The sequence below is a fragment of the Pelophylax lessonae genome (genome assembly GCF_965119305.1).
Source record: "Pelophylax lessonae genome assembly, chromosome: 5".
Classification (NCBI taxonomy): domain Eukaryota; kingdom Metazoa; phylum Chordata; class Amphibia; order Anura; family Ranidae; genus Pelophylax; species Pelophylax lessonae.
Window position 1 is genome coordinate 561,353,540 of NC_138772.1, and position 17,740 is coordinate 561,371,279.

A 17,740-nucleotide genomic window follows, 5' to 3' on the forward strand; every position below is an offset into this window, starting at 1 on the left:
CAACACCTTCTAGATGGAGGATGGAGCTGCATTGTGTGCAATGGGTAGATGTCATTGATAAACCCAACACACTTGAAACCCTCTAGAACAGTCCATACCTCCCATATATCCCAGAGGGGGGTGGGGGTCACAGCCCTCAACATGTGGAGTCTTTTTCATTTCTGTCCATCTTTCCTCAATAATAGAGGTGTAGGAAGGCTTCCAATGTAATTCGGCCCCTTGGGTGAGCAGACGATGATCCTCATGACAGCAGACACTTTAATGGGCAATCACAGACCTGAGACCTTGCCATTGTGGTGACCCCACCAATGTGGGCCGTCTACATGTCCCCCTGACCTGATATCACTGACTCTTTAGTAAAGTGGCCTGCAAGGTCATTGGGTCCATGGTACATCCCAACATGTAGGCCAGTCTGGACCAGTACATTGTGCCATCCCCAGGACCTGGGCTTCCATGTTCTCCACTCTCCAGTCTGATGGCCATTGTGGACATGCCGGTCCCTCCTGCCCTACTCCTCCAGAACATGGCTAAATCATCCTTGTCCCCGTACAACATGGGGCCCCTCACATATCCAAATGGATCTCCCCAATTGCCTCAGTGTCTCTGTGGCCCTAGGCACCAGCCTATTCTGCCTAATGGTAAAAAAAAGCAACAATGTAACATCATTGATCTGCTCAGTCCCCTCCATCCCAGTCTGACCCCCTACAATGTGGGGCCCCTCACACTTCCCAGCGAACCCCCCGATTCTGGAGACACAATAGGATACAGGCACAGTAACTCGGCACACTCACCGTCTTTGCGGTAGAAGGAGATCTCCACCTTACGCTCCTCGGATCCCACCAGGGCCTGAGCGATCTGGGAGACGGCGCTGGAGGTGGTGCGCGGGCCGTACAGGAAGTCGCAGGTGCAGGGCCGCTGCATGACCTCCGCCCTGGTGTAGCCACACATGGAGCAGAAGCCATCGTTACAGTAAATCACGGCACAGTTCTCCACGCGGGCGTTGGCGATGATGAACTTCCGGCCTGGGAGGGAAAAGAGGAAAAGTTCAGAGACAGACGGAAAGGTTTCCCCCAAATTTCATTCACCCACAAAGACACAAAACTCCACCTAAAACCGATATCCTACATTACATGCTGGTTCCGGGGACACCTTCCCATCATCACAAAGTGTGCCGGTGTCACCGCATCTCCATGGACTCTCCATGACCTCACCACTGAAGACATACACTACATTACCAAAAGTATTGGGACACCTCTCTATATACTCTATATTACCAAAAGTATTGGGACGCCTCTCTATATACACTATATTACCAAAAGTATTGGGACCCCTCTCTATATACACTATATTACCAAAAGTATTGGGACGCCTCTCTATATACACTATATTACCAAAAGTATTGGGACACCTCTCTATATACTCTATATTACCAAAAGTATTGGGACGCCTCTCTATATACACTATATTACCAAAAGTATTGGGACCCCTCTCTATATACACTATATTACCAAAAGTATTGGGACGCCTCTCTATATACACTATATTACCAAAAGTATTGGGACACCTCTCTATATACTCTATATTACCAAAAGTATTGGGACGCCTCTCTATATACACTACATTACCAAAAGTATTGGGACACCTCTCTATATACTCTATATTACCAAAAGTATTGGGACGCCTCTCTATATACACCATATTACCAAAAGTATTGGGACCCCTCTCTATATACACTATATTACCAAAAGTATTGGGACCCCTCTCTATATACACTATATTACCAAAAGTATTGGGACACCTCTCTATATACTCTATATTACCAAAAGTATTGGGACGCCTCTCTATATACACTATATTACCAAAAGTATTGGGACGCCTCTATATACACTACATTACCAAAAGTATTGGGACACCTCTCTATATACTCTATATTACCAAAAGTATTGGGACGCCTCTCTATATACACTAAATTACCAAAAGTATTGGGACGCCTCTATATACACTAAATTACCAAAAGTATTGGGACACCTCTCTATATACACTATATGACCAAAAGTATTGGGACGCCTCTCTATATACTCTATATTACCAAAAGTATTGGGACGCCTCTCTATATACTCTATATTACCAAAAGTATTGGGACGCCTCTCTATATACACTAAATTACCAAAAGTATTGGGACACCTCTCTATATACACTATATTACCAAAAGTATTGGGACACCTCTCTATATACACTATATTACCAAAAGTATTGGGACGCCTCTCTATATACTCTATATTACCAAAAGTATTGGGACGCCTCTCTATATACACTAAATTACCAAAAGTATTGGGACGCCGGCCTTCACACACACATGAACTTTAATGGCATTCCAGTCTTAGTCCGTAGGGTTCAATATTGAGTTGGCTCAGAGGCGTAACTAGAACCTTCAGGGCCCTGATGCAAGAAACCATGAAGGGCCCCCCAGACCCCTGGCCGGGGCCCTTACCTTCAAGCCCAGGGCTCTTCCCACTAATCCTGGGGCTCTTTACACTCGTTGCATGGCCTTTTATTATGGTCCCGCAGCAGGATTCTTTCACAAGTTCTGCAGTGGGCCCCCTTCCTGCAATCTTGGGGCCTCCCCACAGTGGTGCAATGCCAGCGTCCGGTCGCAAGTGTGACCTTTGCAATCCTGGAAGTTCACCCACTGGTTTGCTACCGGGCCCCCTGGAGCATGGGGCCAGTAGCGATTGCAACCCCTGCAACCCCTGTAGTTACGCCCCTGAGTTGGCTCCACCCTTTGCAGCTATAACAGCTTCAACAGCTTGGATTACCGGAACCATCTCCTGTGCTCTGATGAGACCAAGATAAACTTATTTGGTGTCAGATGGTGTCAGGCGTGTGTGGGGGCAACCAGGTGAGGAGTACAAAGACAAGTGTGTCTTCCTACAGTCAGGCATGGTGGTGGGAGTGTCATGGTCTGGGGCTGCATGAGTGCTGCCGGCACTGGGGAGCTACAGATCATTGAGGGAACCATGAATGCCAACATGTACTGTGACATACTGAAGCAGAGCATGATCCCCTCCCTTCAGAGACTGGGGGGCAGGGCAATATTCCAACATAACGACCCCAAACACCTCCAAGACGGCCACTGCCTTGCTAAAGAAGCTGAGGGTAAAGGTGATGGACTGGCCAAGCGTCTCCAGACCTAAACCCTATTGAGCATCTGTGGGGATCCTCAAACAGAAGGTGGAGGAGGGGAAGGTCTCTAACATCCACCAGCTCTGTGATGTCATCATGGAGGAGGGGAAGAGGACTCCAGTGACAACCTGTGAAGCTCTGGTGAATTCCATGCCCAAGAGGGTTAAGGCAGTGCTGGAAAATAATGGTGGCCACACAAAATATTCACACTTTGGGCCCAATTTGGAGATTGTCACTTAGGGGTGTACTGACTTTTGTTGCCAGCGGTTTAGACATTAATGGCTGTGTGTTGAGTTATTTTGAGGGGACAGTAAATTTACACTGTTATACAAGCTGTACACTCACTACTTTACATTGTAGCAAAGTCTCATTTCTTCAGTGTTGTCACATGAAAAGCTAGAATAAAATATCTGAGGGGTGTACTTACTTTTGTGAGGTGTTGTATACTATGAGAGGCATACACGTGTATGACATGTATATATTATATATATATATATATATATATATATATATAGGATAAGAGGCGTACACGTGTCGGGATTCAGCCAGGAAAAGGGAAAGCGCGGCGCAGATTATCAGATAAACCAATCAAGCAGAACGGCATTAGAAGCTGAGATCCGATACAAGGGATTATCTCCCCCATCCTCCTCCCACATACAACCGCCTGTCACCCTGAGCCTGGAATGGGAGGGAATACAACTCCCATCATCATCTATACAGGAATATACCTTATTGTATAATAAAGGGCTGAGGAACTACAACTCACAGCATCACCTATACAGGAATATACATTGTTGTATAATAAAGGGCTGAGGGACTACAACTCCCATCATCATCTACAAAGGTATATACATTATTATATAATACACGCAGAGGGACTACAACTCCCAGCATCACCTATACAGGAATATACATTATTGTACAAAAAAGGACTGTGGCACTACACCTCCCAACATCACCCAATATGCTGAATACAAGGACTTTTTACATCATGGAACTACAATTTCCAGCAAGCTCTGCATGGTGAGTAGTGAAAGAACTACAAGCCCCAGAAGTGCCACTATCACTCATCCACATTCATCATTTACCTAGTGAGAGAAATACATGTCCCAGCATGCTCTGCATGTTTAGTGAGAGAACTACAAGTCCCAGCATGCTCTGCATGTTTAGAAGGAGAACTACAAGTCCCAGCATCAGCATGCTCTGCGTGTTTAGTAAGAGAACCACAGGTCCCAGCATGCTCTGCATGTTTAGTAAGAGAACTACAAGTCCCAGCATACTCTGCATATTTACTGAGAGAACTACAAGTCCCAGCATGCTCTGCGTGTTTAGTGCGAGAACTACAAGTCCCAGCATGCTCTGCGTGTTTAGCAAGAGAACTACAAGTCCCAGCATACTCTGCATGTTTAGTAAGAGAACTACAAGTCCCAGCATGCTCTGCGTGTTTAGCAAGAGAACTACAAGTCCCAGCATGCTCTGCATGTTTAAAGAGAGAACTACAGGTCCCAGCATGCTCTGCATGTTTAGTAAGAGAACTACAGGTCCCAGCATACTCTGCATGTTTAGTGAGAGAACTACAAGTCCCAGCATGTTCTGCGTGTTTAGTGAGAGAACTACAAGTCCCAGCATGCTCTGCGTGTTTAGTGAGAGAACTACAAGTCCCAGCATGCTCTGCGTGTTTAGTGAGAGAACTACAGGTCCCAGCATACTCTGCATGTTTAGTAAGAGAACTACAAGTCCCAGCATGCTCTGCGTGTTTAGTGAGAGAACTACAGGTCCCAGCATGCTCTGCGTGTTTAGTGAGAGAACTACAAGTCCCAGCATGCTCTGCATGTTTAGTAAGAGAACTACAGGTCCCAGCATGCTCTGGACTGGACTGGAATATCCCAATAAAAGATCATCTTTTGCTGCATTATTCACCTTCAATTCAAGAGATTCCAGTACTTTGTTTTGCTATTAGATGTCCTCAGTCAACCCATTTCCTCTGAGCCCAGGTCACCCTGGATCCTCCCCCAGCCTAGTATTGGTCAGAGAGAGGAGAAGCAAAACAACAGTGAAATAATATCTCTGTCACTCTGCTCTCTCCTCCTATCAGCATGCTTCTTAAACTGATTGGCTCTGTGTGCTGCTTCTCCCTCCCCCAGTCTGAGCTCTGCTGTACAGGGACTGTAATAGGCTGATATCAGGCCACATTCAGGTATCGCGCTGTTTGTATTCTATGATGGATTTGTGTCTTCTATAATTCAGCTTTAAGGATGAAAGCGAGAGCGTCTGATTGGCCGATGGGGGTGACACAGAGAGCGGCGGCCGTGTGTAACGTCCTCCTGGCTTCTAACCTCGCGCTCGCCTCCTTCCTCCTAATTATCGCTGCGTTTTCTGATAATCTCCATAGCAACCAGCCAAATATTTATGAACATTTTCTGGCCGGGAAATGGCAGAATTTAATGAGCGCTTCTTTATTTTTGTGCGGCGGAGTATTTGCGGTATTTTGGGTGCGCGGCGGAGTATTTGCGGGTATTTTGGGTGCGCGGCGGAGTATTTGCGGGTATTTTGGGTGTGTGGCGGAGTAATTGCGGGCATTTTGGGTGTGCAGCGGAGTATTTGCGGGTATTTTGGGTGGGTGGCGGAGTATTTGCGGGTATTTTGGGTGCGCGTCGGAGTAATTGCGGGTGTTTTGGGTGCGCGGCGGAGTAATTGCGGGCATTTTGGGTGTGCAGCGGAGTATTTGTGGGTATTTTGGGTGCGCGTCGGAGTAATTGCGGGTGTTTTGGGTGCGCGGCGGAGTAATTGCGGGCATTTTGGGTGTGCAGCGGAGTATTTGCGGGTATTTTGGGTGCGCGGCGAAGTATTTGTGGGTATTTTGGGTGCGCAGCGGAGTAATTGCGGGTATTTTGGGTGCGGGGCGGAGTAATTGCGGGTATTTTGGGTGCGCGGCGGAGTAATTGCGGGTATTTTGGGTGCGCGGCGGAGTATTTGCGGGTATTTTGGGTGCGTGGCGGAGTATTTGTGGGTATTTTGGGTGCGTGGCGGAGTATTTGTGGGTATTTTGGGTGCGTGGCGGAGTAATTGCGGGTATTTTGGGTGCGCGGCGGAGTATTTGCGGTATTTTGGGTGCGCGGCGGAGTAATTGCGGGTATTTTGGGTGCGCGGCGGAGTATTTGTGGGTATTTTGGGTGCGCGGCGGGGTATTTGCGGGTATTTTGGGTGTGCGGCGGAGTAATTGCGGGTATTTTGGGTGCGTGGCTGAGTAATTGCGGGTATTTTGGGTGCGCGGCGGAGTATTTGTGGGTATTTTGGGTGCGCGGCGGGGTATTTGCGGGTATTTTGGGTGTGCGGCGGAGTAATTGCGGGTATTTTGGGTGCGCAGCGGAGTAATTGCGGGTATTTTGGGTGCGCGGCGGAGTAATTGCGGGTATTTTGGGTGCGCGGCGGAGTATTTGCGGGTATTTTGGGTGCGCGGCGGAGTAATTGCGGGCATTTTGGGTGTGCAGCGGAGTATTTGCGGGTATTTTGGGGTTTATTTTCGGCAATCCTCAGACGCGGTATAAGAGGAGCCGACTCCCCGGTGGGATCAGAACAACAGACGCCATAATTGAAGGAAGTGGGGGGAGGGGGGGAGGCGGCGGCCTCTGCGCTGTCAGCAGATACGACTCTGCGCCGTGCCGCGTGCAACTCCGCAGGGAGAGTCGCGGTTCAGCCACCGTCTCCCCGACCAGCTGAGCTCACACTCTAATTGTGGTTCCCCAGTCAGAGATCGCCCCGGAGAAAATCTCCCGGGATATTCCCAAAATAATAAAATCAAACGACGGCGGGGCGCTGGAGAACGATAAATGTGAGGCTGTCCTCCCAGGATGGGGGAGGGGAAGGGGGGGGGGATAGCATTGCCCCCCAATATAATCAATATGAGGGGGAGCTCCGCTCAATGCCAGGCGGCTGCCGCTAAAGCCGATACAATCCCGGGACGTCCAACCAGAGAGATAGAAATACAATCTGATACATTGTGACATCACACCCACATAGGAAGGGGGCGGGGCCCAGAAATTCTCCGTATTTTGGGGCTCTGAAAAGAACTCAGCGACTTCCTGAATAAAATGCGTCCGATATCCATCGATCGCCCCATCAGATATAGAATTATTCCAATCGAGGATCAATTACAGCCAACGCGGGTCAGGGTCAAAAGGTCGCCCCTTCATCAGGGCCAGAAGAGACCCATGTGACTGTGGGGGAGGGGACATTAGAGTGTAAGCTCCTCTGGTACAGAGACTGATGTGACTGTGGGGGAGGGGACATTAGAGTGTAAGCTCCTCTGGCGCACAGACTGATGTGACCATGGGGGAGGGGACATTAGAATGTAAGCTCATCTGGTACAGAGACTGATGTGACTGTGGGGGAGGGGACATTAGAGTGTAAGCTCCTGTGGTACAGAGACTGATGTGACTGTGGGGGGAGGGGACATTAGAGTGTAAGCTCCTCTGGTACAGAGACTGATGTGACTGTGGGGGAGGGGAAATTAGAGTGTAAGCTCCTGTGGTACAGAGACTGATGTGACTGTGGGGGGAGGGGGCATTAGAGTGTAAGCTCCTCTGGCACACAGACTGATGTGACTGCGGGGGAGGGGACATTAGAGTGTAAGCTCCTATGGCACACAGACTGATGTGACTGCGGGGGATTGGACATTAGAGTGTAAGCTCCTATGGCACACAGACTGATGTGACTGTGGGGGGAGGGGACTTTAGAGTGTAAGCTCCTCTGGTACAGAGACTGATGTGACTGTGGGGGAGGGGACATTAGAGTGTAAGCTCCTCTGGTACAGAGACTGATGTGACTGTGGGGGAGGGGACATTAGAGTGTAAGCTCCTATGGCACACAGACTGATGTGACTGCGGGGAGGGGACATTAGAGTGTAAGCTCCTCTGGCACACAGACTGATGTGAGTGTGGGGGAGGGGACATTAGAGTGTAAGCTCCTGGGGTACCAAGACTGATGTGACTGTGGGGGGAGGGGACATTAGAGTGTAAGCTCCTGTGGTACAGAGACTGATGTGACTGTGGGGGAGGGGGCATTAGAGTGTAAGCTGCTGTGGAACAGATACTGATGTGACTGCGGGGGAGGGGACATTAGAGTGTAAGCTCCTGTGGTACAGAGACTGATGTGACTGTGGGGGAGGGGGCATTAGAGTGTAAGCTGCTGTGGAACAGATACTGATATGTCAGAAGATTGTATGACCAATAGGAAGGCCCCCTATGTGTCCTCCCTCCGGGCACTCAATGTCTGTCTGTCCGTCTGTACAGAACATGGGGGAGGGGGTGCCGTCTCTGCACTCTCATGGAAGGTAGAAGTCACCATTAGAGAATAGCGCATTCCTCGCCCTCCGCCTTCACCACTCAGCGTGTTGGGAAAATCATTTCTCCGAATACATAATGAGATATAAGTGAGCGCTCCGGAAGAGACGGATTAATGGACGCTAAGTGCTCCATCCATACAGGAAGGATGTGGTGGGGCTCATCAACCAGAGATGGATCCATCAACACATCATCAATGCCAGACCGACGTGACCTCATCATCGAGCGATCGCTATAAACTCATCAATTCCACATTAATAGAACCTCAACATTGGGGGGATTGCTATGACATCATCAATGCCAGACCTGTAGGATCTCAAGATCGGGCGATCGCTACGACCTTATCAATGGTAAACCAATGTGACCTCATTACTGGGGGTCACTATGACCTCATCAATGCCAGGCCAAAGTGACCTCATGACAGCGGAAAAATTATAAACTTATCAATGCCGAAATGCCAGGATCTCACCAATGTGGGATCACTGTGACCTCACCAATGGGGGATCACTGTGACCTCACCAATGGGGGATCGCTGTGACCTCATTATTCAGGGATCGCTAGGACCTCACCAATGCCAGACTGTGACCTCACCAATGGGGGATCGCTAGGACCTCGTTATTCAGGGATCGCTAGGATCTCACAAATGGGGGATCGCTGTGACCTCATTATTCAGGGATCGCTAGGACCTTACCAATGGGGGATCACTGTGACCTCATCAATAGGGGATCACTGTGACCTCGCCAATGGGGGATCGCTGTGACCTCACCAATGGGGGATCGCTGTGACCTCATTATTCATGGTTTGCTAGGACCTCACCAATGCCAGGCTGTGACTTCATCATCGAAAGCATCGCTATAAACTGATCAATACTGGAATGCTAGGACCTCAATGTCTGTGGGTCAACATGACCTTATCAATGATTGATCACTGTGATCTCATTATCCTGGGATTGCTGTGACCTTATCAATACCAAACAGATGTGACATCATAGGGGATTGCTATGACCTTACCAATGCCAGACCGATGTGATCTCATCATCAAGGTATCATTATGACCTCATCAATACCAGACCAATGTGAGACATTACTGGAGGATTGTTACTACCTTGTCAATGCCAGACCGATGCGACATCATCAGGGGATTACTATGACCCCACCAATGCCAGACTGATATGACCTCATTAATGCCAGACCAATGTGATCCCATGATTGGGTGATCACTATGACCTCATCAATACCAGACTAAAGTGGCCTCACTATCGAAGGATCACTATGACCCCATCAATGACAAACTGAAGTGACCTCATCATTGGGAGATCAGAATGACCTCATTAATGTCAGAGCCCTGGGACCTCATTAGGGAGATCGCTATGACCTCATCAATGCAAGACCTTTGGGACCTTAGCATTGGGGGATTGCTATGACCTCATTAATAACAGACTAAGTTGACCTCATCTACTGGGAACAGATAAGACCTCACCAATCACAGACTGCTGGGACCTCATCACTGGGGGATCTCTATGACCTCATCAATGTCAGACCTCTGGGACCTCGCTAATTGGGGGATTGCTATGACCTTATTAAAGTCAGACCACTGAGACCTCATCATTGGGGGATTGCTATGACCTCATAAATGCCAGACTGCTGGGACCTCATAATTGAGGAATCTTTATGACCTCTTTAATAACAAACTTCTGAGACAGGGATCAATATGACCTCATCAATGCCAGACCGAAGTGACTTCATCATCTGGGGATCACTATGACCTCATTCATGACAGAGCGCGCTGGTTGAATTGGTGAATCAATTTAAACTCTATGACCTCATAAAGGGGGATCGCTATGATCTCATCAATGGCAGACCTGTGGGACCTCATTATTGGGGTTTGCTTTGACCTCATTAATGACAGCCCAAAGTAACCTCATCATCAGGGAATCAGGAATCAGTATGACCTCATCAATGACATACTGCTGGGATCTCATCGTCAGTGGATCACTGTGACCTCATTAATGCCCGACTGATGGGACCTCATCATTAGGGGGCTCCATCCAGGAGTCAGGTGTGTGCTCCATCCAGGAGACAGGTGTGTGCTCTATCCCGGAGTCAGGTGTGTGCTCCATCCAGGAGACAGGTGTGTGCTCCATCCAGGAGACAGGTGTGTGCTCCATCCAGGAGACAGGTGAGTGCTCCATCCAGGAGTCAGGTGTGTGCTCCATCCAGGAGTCAGGTGTGTGCTCCATCCAGGAGACAGGTGAGTGCTCCATCCAGGAGACAGGTGAGTGCTCCATCCAGGAGACAGGTGAGTGCTCCATCCAGGAGACAGGGGAGCGCTCCATCCAGGAGTCAGGTGTGTGCTCCATCCAGGAGACAGGTGAGTGCTCCATCCAGGAGTCAGGTGTGTGCTCCATCCAGGAGACAGGTGAGTGCTCCATCCAGGAGACAGGGGAGCGCTCCATCCAGGAGTCAGGGGAGTGCACCATCCAGGAGACAGGTGTGTGCTCCATCCAGGAGACAGGTGAGTGCTCCATCCAGGAGACAGGGGAGCGCTCCATCCAGGAGTCAGGGGAGTGCACCATCCAGGAGACAGGTGTGTGCTCCATCCAGGAGACAGGTGAGTGCTCCATCCAGGAGACAGGTGTGTGCTCCATCCAGGAGACAGGTGAGTGCTCCATCCAGGAGACAGGTGTGTGCTCCATCCAGGAGTCAGGTGTGTGCACCATCCAGGAGACAGGTGTGTGCTCCATCCAGGAGACAGGTGTGTGCTCCATCCAGGAGACAGGTGTGTGCTCCATCCAGGAGACAGGTGTGTGCTCCATCCAGGAGACAGGGGAGTGCACCATCCAGGAGACAGGTGAGTGCTCCATCCAGGAGACAGGTGAGTGCTCCATCCAGGAGTCAGGTGAGTGCTCCATCCAGGAGTCAGGTGAGTGCTATATTCCAGGAGACAGGTGAGTGCTCCATCCAGGAGACAGGTGAGTGCTCCATCCAGGAGTCAGGTGAGTGCTATATTCCAGGAGACAGGTGAGTGCTGCATCCAGGAGTCAGGTGAGTGCTGCATCCAGGAGTCAGGTGAGTGCTATATTCCAGGAGACAGGTGAGTGCTCCATCCAGGAGACAGGTGAGTGCTCCATCCAGGAGTCAGGTGAGTGCTATATTCCAGGAGACAGGTGAGTGCTCCATCCAGGAGTCAGGTGAGTGCTCCATCCAGGAGTCAGGTGAGTGCTATATTCCAGGAGACAGGTGAGTGCTCCATCCAGGAGACAGGTGTGTGCTCTATCCCGGAGTCAGGTGTGTGCTCCATCCAGGAGACAGGTGTGTGCTCCATCCAGGAGACAGGTGTGTGCTCCATCCAGGAGACAGGTGAGTGCTCCATCCAGGAGTCAGGTGTGTGCTCCATCCAGGAGTCAGGTGTGTGCTCCATCCAGGAGACAGGTGAGTGCTCCATCCAGGAGACAGGTGAGTGATCCATCCAGGAGACAGGTGAGTGCTCCATCCAGGAGACAGGGGAGCGCTCCATCCAGGAGTCAGGTGTGTGCTCCATCCAGGAGACAGGTGAGTGCTCCATCCAGGAGTCAGGTGTGTGCTCCATCCAGGAGACAGGTGAGTGCTCCATCCAGGAGACAGGGGAGCGCTCCATCCAGGAGTCAGGGGAGTGCACCATCCAGGAGACAGGTGTGTGCTCCATCCAGGAGACAGGTGAGTGCTCCATCCAGGAGACAGGGGAGCACTCCATCCAGGAGTCAGGGGAGTGCACCATCCAGGAGACAGGTGTGTGCTCCATCCAGGAGACAGGTGAGTGCTCCATCCAGGAGACAGGTGTGTGCTCCATCCAGGAGACAGGTGAGTGCTCCATCCAGGAGACAGGTGTGTGCTCCATCCAGGAGTCAGGTGTGTGCACCATCCAGGAGACAGGTGTGTGCTCCATCCAGGAGACAGGTGTGTGCTCCATCCAGGAGACAGGTGTGTGCTCCATCCAGGAGACAGGGGAGTGCACCATCCAGGAGACAGGTGAGTGCTCCATCCAGGAGACAGGTGAGTGCTCCATCCAGGAGTCAGGTGAGTGCTCCATCCAGGAGTCAGGTGAGTGCTATATTCCAGGAGACAGGTGAGTGCTCCATCCAGGAGACAGGTGAGTGCTCCATCCAGGAGTCAGGTGAGTGCTATATTCCAGGAGACAGGTGAGTGCTGCATCCAGGAGTCAGGTGAGTGCTGCATCCAGGAGTCAGGTGAGTGCTATATTCCAGGAGTCAGGTGAGTGCTCCATCCAGGAGTCAGGTGAGTGCTATATTCCAGGAGACAGGTGAGTGCTCCATCCAGGAGACAGGTGAGTGCTCCATCCAGGAGTCAGGTGAGTGCTATATTCCAGGAGACAGGTGAGTGCTGCATCCAGGAGTCAGGTGAGTGCTGCATCCAGGAGTCAGGTGAGTGCTATATTCCAGGAGACAGGTGAGTGCTCCATCCAGGAGACAGGTGAGTGCTCCATCCAGGAGTCAGGTGAGTGCTATATTCCAGGAGACAGGTGAGTGCTCCATCCAGGAGTCAGGTGAGTGCTCCATCCAGGAGTCAGGTGAGTGCTATATTCCAGGAGACAGGTGAGTGCTCCATCCAGGAGTCAGGTGAGTGCTCCATCCAGGAGACAGGTGAGTGCTCCATCCAGGAGTCGGGTTAGTGCTCCATCCAGGAGACAGGTGAGTGCTCCATCCAGGAGACAGGTGAGTGATCCATCCAGGAGTCAGGTGAGTGCTCCATCCAGGAGTCAGGTGAGTGCTATATTCCAGGAGACAGGTGAGTGCTCCATCCAGGAGTCAGGTGAGTGCTCCATCCAGACGTCAGGTGAGTGCTATATTCCAGGAGACAGGTGAGTGCTCCATCCAGGAGACAGGTGAGTGCTCCATCCAGGAGTCAGGTGAGTGCTATATTCCAGGAGACAGGTGAGTGCTCCATCCAGGAGTCAGGTGAGTGCTCCATCCAGGAGTCAGGTGAGTGCTATATTCCAGGAGACAGGTGAGTGCTCCATCCAGGAGTCAGGTGAGTGCTCCATCCAGGATTCAGGTGAGTGCTATATTCCAGGAGACAGGTGAGTGCTCCATCCAGGAGACAGATGACTTGTGTTGGGGCTTCCCATCATTCTTCACTTGCTGTCCTACGCAGGAACTAAATCTTTCCTGCCCCACCCCCATCCAGGTACATCACGGACTGAACTCCATTCATCTCCATGGGGAAGACGATCAATAACCTGACAGCCGGAGACTCATCGCCACGCTTTCCCCCTCTTACTGCACTGCGGTGCAATTCACCTCCGAATTTCAGCATTCACTTCAATGTCTGAATTCAAGGAACACCAAAACATCTCCCCGGAATGCCGGTGACCCCGTCCCCACATTTCCTGTCCTGGTGTCACCGGGATAAAAAGAGGACATCTGAACAAAAACAGAAGTTTTCACTCCCCCCCCCCCCCCCCCACCCTATTCCCAAGAAAAATATTCAGTTCCTGTCAGACTTTAATTCTCAGATTGCGAGGTGTCTCAGGAGGAATCGGCTGAGGGGGCGGGGCCTGCGATGGTAATTAGCGCCCATTAGGTGATCAGTTTGTTACATTATAACAATTGTGGTTTCCGTAAAATCTTCACAATGAGCCCAGAGAGCGTTTAATGGTGATAATGGAGGAAATCCTCCCCCTCCCCCGCCATCAACTGCCGAATAGAGGGAACTACAAATACCAGACTACAGACAGGAGAAGTAGTACTGTGCAGAGTCCATACATACAGAATAAGAACAGATACTGAGAATTACACCCGGCATACAGGACAGGAGAAGTAGTACTGTGCAGAGTCCATACATATAATAAGATCAGATCCTTAGAGAGTATATCCCCCTCCCCCACAGTGTGTCCTCACCCCGGTAGCGCAGTTCTCCTGGTTACCTCTATCTGGGTCAGATTTACAGCTTCCATCGCACACTGCTCACCCTTTCTGCACTGACTCCGCCCACCTCCCGTACTGTTCTGTCATTATTCTGCTTCTTTTCTATAAATGTGTGTATTCTGGTCACAATATATACTGTATATAGTGACAAGGACCCTCATATATATATATATATACAGTATCTGACAAAAGTAAGTACACCCCTCACATTTTATTCTATCTTTTCATGTGACAACACTGAAGAAATGAGACTTTGCTACAATGTAAAGTAGTGAGTGTACAGCTTGTATAACAGTGTAAATTTACTGTCCCCTCAAAATAACCCAACACACAGCCATTAATGTCTAAACCGCTGGTAACAAAAGTCAGTACACCCCTAAGTGACAATCTCCAAATTGGGCCCAAAGTGTGAATATTTTGTGTGGCCGCCATTATTTTCCAGCACTGCCTTAACCCTCTTGGGCATGGAGTTCACCAGAGCTTCACAGGTTGTCACTGGAGTCCTCTTCCCCTCCCCCATGATGACATCACAGAGCTGGTGGATGTTAGAGACCTTCCCCTCCTCCACCTTCTGTTTGAGGATCCCCACAGATGGTCAATAGGGTTTAGGTCTGGAGACGCTTGGCCAGTCCATCACCTTTACCCTCAGCTTCTTTAGCCAGGCAGTGGTCATCTTGGAGGTGTTTGGGGTCGTTATGTTGGAATACTGCCCTGCCCCCCAGTCTCTGAAGGGAGGGGATCATGCTCTGCTTCAGTATGTCACAGTACATGTTGGCATTCATGGTTCCCTCAATGATCTGTAGCTCCCCAGTGCCGGCAGCACTCATGCAGCCCCAGACCATGACACTCCCACCACCATGCTTGACTGTAGGAAGACACACTTGTCTTTGTACTCCTCACCTGGTTGCCCCCACACACGCCTGACACCATCTGACACCAAATAAGTTTATCTTGGTCTCATCAGAGCACAGGAGATGGTTCCAGTAATCCATGTCCTTAGTCTGCTTGTCTTCAGCAAACTGTTTGCAGGCTTTCTTGTCCATCATCTTTAGAAGAGGCTTCCTTCTGGGATGACAGCCATGCAGACCAATTTGATGCAGTGTGTGGCGTATGGTCTGAGCACTGACAGGCTGACCCCTCCCCCACCCCTTCAACCTCTGCAGCAATGCTGGCAGCACTCATACGTCTATTTCCCAAAGACAACCTCTGGATATGACGCTGAGCACGGCACTCAACTTCTTTGGTCGACCATGGCGAGGCCTGTTCTGAGTGGAACCTGTCCTGTTACACCGCTGTATGGTCTTGGCCACCGTGCTGCAGCTCAGTTTCAGGGTCTTGGCAATCTTTATATAGCCTAGGCCATCTGTATGTAGAGCAACAATTCTTATTTTCAGATCCTCAGAGAGTTCTTTGCCATGAGATGTCATGTTGAACTTCCAGTGACCAGTATGAGAGAGTGAGAGCGATAACACCAAATTTACCACACCTGCTCCCCATTCACACCTGAGACCTTGTAACACTAACGAGTCACATGACACCGGGGAGGGAAAATGGCTCATTGGGCCCAATTAGGACATTGTCACTTAGGTTAGTTATACTTATTATATTCACATACATGTCTGTCATAGTATATATATATATAGATGGTATATTTACATACATACAAGATGTGAGAGTTGCCAGATTGTGGTAACAGTGGGAGGGGTCTTAGGTGGTATAGTTATTTAAAACCATGGCCTACTCTTCTATGGTCCATAAGTGTATAATACACATTTTTCCCGAGGTCAGGAATAAGTAATGCAGATTGTCACTTAGGGGTGTACTGACTTTTGTTGCCAGCGGTTTAGACATTAATGGCTGTGTGTTGAGTTATTTTGAGGGGACAGTAAATTTACACTGTTATACAAGCTGTACACTCACTACTTTACATTGTAGCAAAGTCTCATTTCTTCAGTGTTGTCACATGAAAAGATAGAATAAAATATTTACAAAAATGTGAGGGGTGTACTTACTTTTGTCAGATCCTGTATGTATAAAGCGAAGCTGACGCTCCGTGTCCGGAAATAGAAATCCGGCTGGGAGCGGTGAAGAGGTCCCGTCTCTGGATCACCTCTCCCCATGTTGGCCGCAGCGCCCGTGACACGTGTTTATGAAAGCTGCACCATTCTCCAGGCCTGCCGGGAATCCGGTCCTTGTCAGGGGGGGAGGGGGGGCGCGGGATCCGCCATCATTAACATTTACATGAGTCACACCAGAGACGCGGCCTCCTCGCTGACTGCATGAGACAGCCGAGCGACTGTAGGGAGATGTCCGGGAGACTGTAATAATATACAGTGCCTTGCGAAAGTATTCGGCCCCCTTGAACTTTGCGACCTTTTGCCACATTTCAGGCTTCAAACATAAAGATATAAAACTGTAATTTTTTGTGAAGAATCATCAACAAGTGGGACACAATCATGAAGTGGAACAAAATTTATTGGATATTTCAAACTTTTTTAACAAATAAAAAACTGAAAAATTGGGCGTGCAAAAGTATTCAGCCCCCTTAAGTTAATACTTTGTAGCGCCACCTTTTGCTGCGATTACAGCTGTAAGTCGCTTGGGGTATGTCTCTATCAGTTTTGCACATTGAGAGACTGAAATTTTTGCCCATTCCTCCTTGCAAAACAGCTGGAGCTCAGTGAGGTTGGATGGAGAGCGTTTGTGAACAGCAGTTTTCAGTTCTTTCCACAGATTCTCGATTGGATTCAGGTCTGGACTTTGACTTGGCCATTCTAACACCTGGATATGTTTATTTGTGAACCATTCCATTGTAGATTTTGCTTTATGTTTTGGATCATTGTCTTGTTGGAAGACAAATCTCCGTCCCAGTCTCAGGTATTTTGCAGACTCCATCAGGTTTTCTTCCAGAATGGTCCTGTATTTGGCTCCATCCATCTTCCCATCAATTTTAACCATCTTCCCTGTCCCTGCTGAAGAAAAGCAGGCCCAAACCATGATGCTGCCACCACCATGTTTCACAGTGGGGATGGTGTGTTCAGGGTGATGAGCTGTGTTGCTTTTACGCCAAACATAACGTTTTACATTGTTGCCAAAAAGTTTGATTTTGGTTTCATCTGAGCAGAGCCCCTTCTTCCACATGTTTGGTGTCTCCCAGGTGGCTTGTGGCAAACTTTAAAGGACACTTTTTATGGATATCTTTAAGAAATGTCTTTCTTCTTGCCACTCTTCCATAAAGGGCAGATTTGTGCAGTATACGACTGATTGTTGTCCTATGGACAGAGTCTCCCAC

General features: G+C 49.5%; 1 protein-coding gene across 2 annotated transcripts in view; it reads right to left on the bottom strand.

Annotated features, from left to right (window-relative positions):
* KCNH2 (potassium voltage-gated channel subfamily H member 2) overlaps nucleotides 1-17,740 on the bottom strand; it is a 275,734-nt gene that overhangs the window by 235,016 nt on the left and 22,978 nt on the right. For both annotated transcript variants that reach the window (XM_082258537.1, XM_082258536.1), the window contains exon 2: nucleotides 792-1,022. In XM_082258537.1, coding sequence (XP_082114663.1) covers nucleotides 792-1,022 — 231 coding nt within the window. The remainder of the gene's footprint in view (nucleotides 1-791; nucleotides 1,023-17,740) is intronic.